This window comes from Hyalella azteca, unplaced genomic scaffold (assembly GCF_000764305.2).
Source record: "Hyalella azteca isolate HAZT.00-mixed unplaced genomic scaffold, Hazt_2.0.2 contig12579, whole genome shotgun sequence".
NCBI lineage: Eukaryota > Metazoa > Arthropoda > Malacostraca > Amphipoda > Hyalellidae > Hyalella > Hyalella azteca.
In genome coordinates, this window is record NW_025942534.1 from 223,098 (window position 1) to 232,439 (window position 9,342).

Sequence of the window (9,342 nt, forward strand, 5' to 3'; positions counted from 1 at the left end):
AGAGTGAGGCTAGAAGCGCCTAGAAGCTCTAGAATCTTAAAGCTTTGAAATGGCCATGGCCTTCAATCATGCGTGCTGATAGTGATTATCACTTATCTGTAATAAATACGTGTAATGCCCACGTATGGTACGTACGTATGGTACGTAGGCGTATGTGTGTTTGTATTTTAATACATTGTCATATTGCAGCCTTAGGCGCGACTATGTTATGCTATTCCTACCTGAGAGGCTGAGAGCGGATCGACATTTATAGGCGACGTGTAAGAAAATTGCTAAAAAATGCAGCGGAAAAATAATTGATAATTGCAGTGGAAAAATATTGAAATGAAATCAAGAGATTTGTATGACAGCCAACAATATATATGTGAATCATGAAACGACAGGCAGTCGTTTTGATGTTCGTATATTGCATGCATTGATTGTATACGAGCGGTGTTTAAACGGTTTCTCTCATAATGAATATTGAATGTATTGAATACATTCATTATATACGCAATTTTTCCCAAATCAATGCACTATGTTTCTCATACAGTTTACTGCATGCACTGCATACACTCTCAACTATGACGCAATATACATATTACTACGCGCTTCGTTCAACCCGTTACTGCCACGCCATTCCTAGTAAGAAATATTTGACATTTAACTATATTAAACTGTGATCAAAATACAGATTTAATCGGTTCCTATATATTAGAAATAATTTTTTTACAAGTGAATTAAAACTTGAATTTTGCATTGAATCTTACATTGAAACAAATGAAAATTTGTTTTATAATGTAATGTTCCTAAGAATAGTCACATTCTCGGTCACCGAGCGTTGCCCTACAAGTGGAGATGGGAATGTAAAAAAAAATCTAATGAAGCTGGGACGGTCGGCCGCCATGGCAGCGTGCAGCTGACGGCTTCACGCTGCGTTCACACTGAAGCGAACGCGAAACTTGATCAAACCGATATATTTTAACGAAAAAATTGCACATAATAGGCTATGGTTAAAATAAGTCCTGAAATGCTATTTATCGATAAATTTTTATGTTTGAAGCTTACATAAAGAATAAATTTCAGTCACACTAAACCACGGTCGACTAAGTTGAACGTTCTTCAAGGCTCACTGTTCGTTTCCTGATGACGGAATAGCTAGCAGACTCGACTTAACATTCTCTCGATGTTGAAAAGTTTTTAGAGAAATGCTAAATTCATTCAATGCATTAGTATCAAACTTAATAATCTACGGAACAGGACTAAGTTGAACGTTCTACAAGGCTCACTGTACGTTTCGGAATAGCTAGCAGGCTCGACTTAACATCTCTCGATGTTGAAAAGTTTTTAGAAAAATGCTAAATTCATTCAATGCATTAGTATCAAATTTAATAATCCACGGAACAGTGGGCCATGCATCTCGTATTCCTAAATAAAGTTCGCATGAGATCATCGAATCGATTACGTCGTTTCCTCGTCTCTTTATTCGACGAATCAGCTGTCGGAGCTGGGAACACTGACTTAAAATAAAGAAATTATTGCTATTTTCTAGTGAATAGGTTTCAAAGGACCTGTTAATTTGAGCAGTTTTAGTAAATCTACAATAATTTTTATCATCATATATTACAAAATTTGTGATATAGTTTACAGCGAACAAAGAAAGAAAATAATCATGACATTGTATCCCTTTAATCAGATTTATTGATTATCTGATGGTATAAAATAGATTTCACTATCTTTTTAATTCTTACGGGAAATTACCTCAGAATAATTCTAGAAGGTTCTAGAACTCGTTTCTACGGCGGAGCAATCTTACTGACAAAGAACGGGTTGAGTATATAAGCTCCGCCAGCTGCAGCGAGCGTCAATAGTGACGTTACTGTTACACCGATAAGTCAGACACCCTCGTTCATCGCTCTCGTTCTTTGTGAAACTACAATTGTGCGCTTGAATCGTAAGTATCTTGTTAGACATTATATTTAATTGAATGCCATCTGATTTTAATTCTCATTGGGTGTTTATTATTTGTTACGTCTTTGCTCATAGCGTGGTCGTGGTGAATATTTCTAGACTTGACGTGTGTTGAAATGGGGTTGGGCCGTGCAACACGGCAGCAGTCAGACATGATGACGTGGCACGATACTGAGACGATAGTAGTTCATATATTGAGATTTGAGAAGCATCTATAAAATTTTCATAGGAGTTATCAGTTGAACAGGAAAACTTTTTGTAACTTTTGTTCATATTGAGGCGAAATGGCGAATAACATTTTGTTGATCTAGCTACCTTGCAGTCCTTGCACCTTGCTTAGTAAATAGTAAGCAAGTAGGACACATAAGCTGAAAAACGTAAAGTCGTTGCAATTATTAAATTTAAATCCGTTCTTCACATTTTATATCAGCCTTTTCCTTACCAAGTCATGACAAAGAAAAAGTGCCTCACTCAGTTGCAGGAGCCAGGAGGTACCTAGGTTAGCTAGGTAACATGTAGGTAGGTAGCCTATGCCATAATGCAAATGCCATTTGTGCTAAAAAATTCAAAATTATTATTTTAATTTATAAATTATTTTAATGTAGGTATACACTTAGAGGCTACATAATGTAAAATTTTTGTAGATATTTAATTTGATTTAAAGATTGCATGAAGAACAAATTATTAAAATTTTATTTGATTCCATTTTTTTAACTAGAAGTGCACTATAAGTTGACTATGCAATTGCAAAGAACTTGAGAAGTCATTGCCTTTTTGTATTTCCATTTGTTAGGAACTTATGAGTTGGAAAAAACAAAGATTTTATGCCTTGAGGCTTGAACACTTTAACGCTGAAACACTCTTGACGCTTTGAGAATATCTTTGAGAAATCATGCAATTATTATTTGGCCTGTACCATGAGTAAATGTAAAGCTTCACTTACTAATGACCAAATAGCAGCCTTATTAGCAGAAGGTTCTTCAAGTGACTCTGACAGTTCAGGGTTGAGTGATGACTTGGTTGCAGACTATTTTTTCTGACTATAAATAAAGAATGATTGACAGATGTGAATGATTATCAATAAATAATGATTATAAATAAAGAATGATTGACAGTGACAATTAGAGATTTTTTAGAATCTGTTCATTTTTAATTTCCTCATTTACTCGAGATTTAAACCAATTTCTTATGCAAGATAATACTGGTATCCATGATACTTTACTGGTCTACTTATAGGACTCAAAAATGAACTTGAGGGAGAGTCTAAAAAACTCTCTGCTTTGCCACTATGCATGATACTTTACTGGTCTACTTATAGGACTCAAAAATGAACTTGAGGAAGAGTCTATAAAACTCTTTGCTTTGCTACTATGGACGTCAAGCGTCAATGTGTTGAAATTGAGCCGTTTCACTAATTGAGATCAAAGTGTAGATAAAAATGTACTTCAATTTGTATTGCTATAGAGGAATTAAAATAATTTTATAATTAGATCTAGGTAGTTGGTCTAGGGATAGTAACTGCATTTTTTTATGAATGCAGCTCAAAGTAGAGTTACAAAGCTGACAGTTTTCAAACTCTTCAAGTTCAATTTTGACTCCTATAAGTAGACCAGCACAGAATTATGGATACCAGCATTATCATATCTAAGATAATGGTTTAAATCATGAATAAATGAGAATATCAAAAAAGGAACAGATTCTAATAAATTTATGGTTTGCCACTAGGATGCAACTAGATGGCTCATGGCTGCAAATATAAATAAATTGTTTAATTTATTGTTTGTTTATTTGTTTGTTGTTTGTTTGTTTAATTGTTATTGTATTGTTTATTGTTGTAATAAATTGTTTGAAGTTGTCTAGGGTATATGGGGTTTTGATAGGGTAAATTGATACTCAGGATTCTCAAGAAAGTCTTGAGAAACTGATTTTTTTAAAATCAGTTCATTATTAATTTCCACATCTACTCAAGATTTAAACCAGTGGTTCACAAACTTTTTCAGGCATGCACCCCCCTTTCCTGTCAGATACATATAAAAACAAACCCCTCTTTCTTGATATTTAGTATGCTGCAATTTTGAGAAATAGGTTAAACACAAATGTGTATTTAACAAATTGAACCCAATTTAGTAAACCAATATATTATTTTACAGTTATAACTGTTTCAGCACTAGAAATTCAAGACTGCTCGGACAAATTTACAGTCGGACTCAGCCAGTCTCACGGCAATTCTCCAAATCAGTGACCCCAAACTAATGAAAATCTCCCAAACTAATGAATGCAGCTAGATAAAACTTGGAACACACATTCATTATGACCTAACAGTGATGTTTAGCTTGTGAAAAATTTGTAAATTTCACCTTCATTCTGGAGCTATATGGCAATATGGGCTGAAATTTGCAGTGACCAAAGAATTTTTTTCCCAACTACTGAACAGATTTGAATGAAATTTTGAATATAAATTCCCAGCTACCAAATGGTGATTTTTAGATTGTGAAAATAATCTGATTGGGAGTCATGTTCTGCGTGTGTTGTGTACCAATCGTTAAACAAATGTACTAACTACTAACTTCTGACTCTGACTTTGCGGACTGCCACCCCCTTCTGCCCCTTTCTGCCTCACTGCCCCCAGGGGGGCGATGTTACCCACTTTGGGAACCACTGATTTTAACCAAAATCTTATGTATGATAATTCTGGTATCCACAAACTATGCTGGTTTACTTATAGGACTGAAAAATGAACTTAAGAAAGTCTGAAAAACCCTGCTTGACACTATGATTAGACATGCTGATAAGGGATGACCTTGTTCATTTTCAAACATGAGTTAAGAAATGAAGCTGTCCTTCAAGTGAAGTAGGGAGGTCAGCGCCTCCTTGTGTGCAAGCGTGGAAAACATCTGCCGTTAGGGCTGCGACTAGAGCTTTCCTGCCATTTCTGGATCTGCTAGATTTCCACCAGATGAATTACCTACTACCTAATTGTTAACAAAAAAGTGCACAATCAGGCCACAAGATTCCAAATGTATTTAAAATTTGTCACGTTGGAACCCTGAGATTTCAGAAACTAACATGAAAATTCTGATCCCGCTTGTGTCTTAGACTAAATCTGCTATGTATTATGGTTCAATCTAAAATGTCAAAGGTGATGAATGTCATTACATAGAAGATTGAAATCTGGAACTGCTACTAAATAACTCGGTATCTGGAATATTGACAGAATTGAAATAAAATGGCTGCTGTGGAAATAGATTCATTCAAATAAAGATATAAAAATGTTTTTTCAAGAAAAGGATGAGGTCAGGGCCATAGAAATAGGTAACATTGTCTCATTACATGGGCATTTCTCTAATCCCTGGTGGGGGTTTGTATGAGGTTTGTATGAGGTTTGTATGAGGTTTGTATGAGGTTTGTATGACTATGAGGTTTGTATGAGGTTTGTATGAGGTTTGTACGAGGTTTGTACGAGGGTTTGTACGAGGGTTTGTACGAGGGTTTGTACGAGGGTTTGTACGAGGGTTTGTACAAGGGTTTGTACAAGGGTTTGTATGAGGGTTTGTACGAGGGTTTGTACGAGGGTTTGTACGAGGGTTTGTACGAGGGTTTGTACGAGGGTTTGTACGAGGGTTTGTACGAGGTTTGTATGAGGGTTTGTACGAGGGTTTGTACAAGGTTTGTATGAGGTTTGTACGAGGGTTTGTATGAGGGTTTGTACGGGGTTTGTACGGGGTTTGTATGAGGTTTGTACGAGGTTTGTATGCAGGTTTGTATGGGGGTTTGTATGAGGGTTTGTATGGGGGTTTGTATGAGGTTCATTGAAGTGACTTGGAATGTAATGAATTTGAGTAGCAGCTGGGAATTGTTTTGGTGTTGATTCGGACATGAATGATTGGGTGAATACCTGAGCTAATTAAAATGTCATTTTAATGTTTTCACACAAAATGTAAGGGCTGATTCATTCAAGGGCAATTTATGAATAGACATAATTTTGCATTGGAACCCAGAGCAAGGCAATTTATTAATTTTCATTAGACCGTAAAAAGTTGCCAGGCTTGGTCTAAATATTGAAGGTCTTGAACATATTGGGATTTTAATTTTCATATCAAAATCTTGTGGCTCCAAAGGGCCAAGAATTTCAATTGATTTATGTTTTGGGCCAAACCTACTCGTACTGAGATAGGAGGTAGTTCATCCAGTGAGAATCTCGTTATTCATGAAAAATGGCATGGAAAGCTAGTCAAGATATATAGCCATACGCTACTCGTGGAACAAATCTACCAAAATTCCTAGCAAAGACAAAATTGTCTTTCATGCAAGTTATCCTTTTAATTAGTTGTCACTGATTGAATATATTACCTCAATGCACGAGGTCCAGAAAGACTTTCTGGTCAAGTTATTTTTTCAAGTCTTATGATGCCAGTAGAGCCCTTAACCCCATAATTGTACTAACTACTCGTATACCAGACAAAATACCTGTGACTGCAGACAATTGTACTAAATCATTTGCTGGCCCATGCCAAATGTGGCTATTGTGAAGATGGGAAAAATGCATGATTTTGAATATCATGCATGAATTTTTACTGCTGATTTTCAGGAAGTTGATGGGATAATGCTGATTGGTAAAGTCATGGTTACCAGCATTGTCATACATGATAGATTAGAAATTTGGCCTTTATTGTACATATTACTGATAAGCCATTAGTGTACATACAAGCCATTATTTTACAAACCAGCCATTATTTTGTCAATAAACCATTATTTCATTATTCATAAGGCAGCATTTTTTACGGAGCCTAAACCAGCATACACAAATGATCAACATTGTTTAGTCCTGTTTGATCCTTTGGGACAATGCAGCTCATAAACCATCACACAAGACGTCAAACTTGTGTGTGCTGTGTGCTCTGAGGTGCTGTCTGAGGTGCTGTTGTGTGCTCTGAGGTGCTGTTGTGTGCTCTGAGGTGCTGTTGTTGTGTGCTCTGAGGTGCTGTTGTGTGCTCTGAGGTGCTGTCGTGTGCTCTGAGGTGCTGTCGTGTGCTTGGGTTTCTGTTAAATTTTATCTAAACCATATTGGTTTGGTTTGTATTATTGTGGCCAGAATTTTATTTCTGTTGTTTTTAGAATACATTTGCATCAACTGTCTACGTAGTTAATAATCCATAAATATTCTTTAGTTTTTGTATTGAAAGATTTCTTCTGAAGTCGAGACAGTTCACTCTCAAATTGGTGAGACGCCATAAGCTTAGAGCTGTTATGGCATTTTTTAAAGCAAAGATATTTTCAATATCTTTCTGTTGTCAGTTGACGAGAATTGTGTTGCTGCGAGGTATATCATGTATTAATAAAGACCTGATTTGGAGCTGCACATTTCCATTGAACTTTTTTCATGTGTTCACACTTCCTGTCATCAGATATTGCTGTAGGTATACTTGTTAATTACATGCAGGTCTGTTAGTCTGAGTAGTCCAGATACGGAGAAATTGCATATAAATGCAGCGTTTTTCGACATGCTCAACAAGGTAGTAATCAACTCTTCCTTTTCCAGACGATGCAGATCTTTGTGAAGACCCTGACTGGCAAGACCATCACTCTGGAGGTGGAGGCCTCCGATACCATCGAGAACGTGAAGGCCAAAATTCAAGATAAGGAAGGAATCCCTCCCGATCAACAGCGTCTTATCTTTGCTGGCAAGCAGTTGGAAGATGGTCGCACCCTGTCCGACTACAACATCCAGAAGGAGTCTACCCTCCACTTGGTGCTACGTCTGCGGGGTGGCCAGTGATAAACATGTTTCCTACGTTCCATTGTTTACTTACAGTAAAAGGATATGCAATATTGATTATTTTGAAATTATGCGAGTCACGGATATGTATAAGTGATATCTTTAGTTAGCTGATACAGCTTTTGTGTATGACATGAATTGAGTTTATATACGGATCTCATTAAACGACTTGATTGAGCTGTTATTTTAATCCCTTTGATGACTACATGGGCATGACTTAGTCTTGTACGTTTATGATACAATAGCTCACTTTCTATAACGTTCGCTATTGAATCGCATCACGATTAGATTTGCGTACAGCAATGTTTTGTTGATTCAGAATGAACTTGCACCGTTTTCGCGTCTTCAATAAACCTCAACCCGGAAAAGTTCTGAATTTATCTATTAGAGTTCTATTGGCCAGTGATAGCTAACGGCTACAACTAAAAGTTTTTATTGTTATTGACAATTATATTATACAGTAATTTTTAGTTAGGCGCTATATTGTGCGCCTTCAGACTTATTATTTCAGACTTATCTGATTTCGGTGATACGCTGACCAAGTGCGTGTGGGATAAGAAAGACACAATATAGAGAATTTGTCTCGATACGGGTTAGATCCACGCGAGTTACAGCATAGTAGACGGGGTAGTAATACGCGAGTTACGGTACAGTATACGGGGTGGTAATACACGAGTTACAGTACAGTATACGGGGTGGTAATACACGAGTTACAGTACAGTATACGGGGTGGTAATACACGAGTTACAGTACAGTATACGGGGTGGTAATACTTGAGCTTCCGCCCACTTAGGCCTTGATCGCGTGATGTGTCCCGTGTTGTTGTCCAGACGCTAACTTAGGTCTAGTACTTTCCCGCAAATTTCTATAACGTCTAGTGAATATTATGTCTCGCTTATAAAAAATAGAATGGGATGCCTGATTAACAACGGACAGTAGTTTCAGCAGGCATTAAATCTTGATATGTGGCCAAGTGACAACTGTGTCTTATGATGGACTGGCTGGTAACAGGCATTTCATGACCAGATTCGAATTCGGAGATTTGATCAACATGAATGAATGAGTAAACAAAATTGGGGAGTTTGGATGCCAGTAATAAAATTTAAAACTCTAATTTTTCGACTTAATTCTCACTCAACAGCCATGGTCCTATTCTTCAATGCCGACATTTCTATTCTAACAGTTGATCTCATCTCCTATGCGTTGAATTAATTTTATTTGTCTCTTTTTCTACGTTTCGTGTTGTGGCAGAGTCGCTCTCAGTCGCGATGTTGCAATAGCGCATCATAACTGCTGGCGACCCACTCGCCATCTAGGCATTTCAAGTCTGAACATATATTTTTCCATAGCTTTATCTAGTCTGTTCTTGAACGCGTTCATACTTGGAGCGCCAACGATGTCATCGGGGAGGCTCTTCCACATCACACATGTCGGTGATTCGAAGCGAGAAAAAATTTTGTCGCGTGGAGAAGTTGCAGCGCCGTTTTTTCAGTTTATATATATATGTCACTATTTCCTAGATAGTTTATATATATAGATATGCAAGATCGTCCTTGCTGGGCTGGTTGCTTGGCCCCGCTCCCTGAGTAGGCAAGTTAAATCTGTAAATAGGTAAA

At 37.0% G+C, this 9,342-nt stretch overlaps 1 protein-coding gene across 1 annotated transcript; it reads left to right on the forward strand.

Moving 5' to 3' along the window:
• The first annotated feature begins 1,858 nt into the window (after positions 1–1,858).
• On the forward strand, positions 1,859–7,903 carry LOC108669913 (ubiquitin). Its single transcript, XM_018157355.2, has 2 exons — positions 1,859–1,933; positions 7,490–7,903. Exon 2 carries the CDS (start codon positions 7,493–7,495, stop codon positions 7,724–7,726), a length of 234 nt encoding a protein of 77 aa, XP_018012844.1. The 5' UTR covers positions 1,859–1,933; positions 7,490–7,492; the 3' UTR covers positions 7,727–7,903.
• The last annotated feature ends 1,439 nt before the right edge of the window (positions 7,904–9,342 follow it).

What these genes read in the sequence shown, in the direction of transcription:
- LOC108669913 (XM_018157355.2), top strand. Translation starts at nt 7,493, where the DNA reads ATGCAGATCTTTGTGAAGACCCTGACTGGCAAGACCATCACTCTGGAG.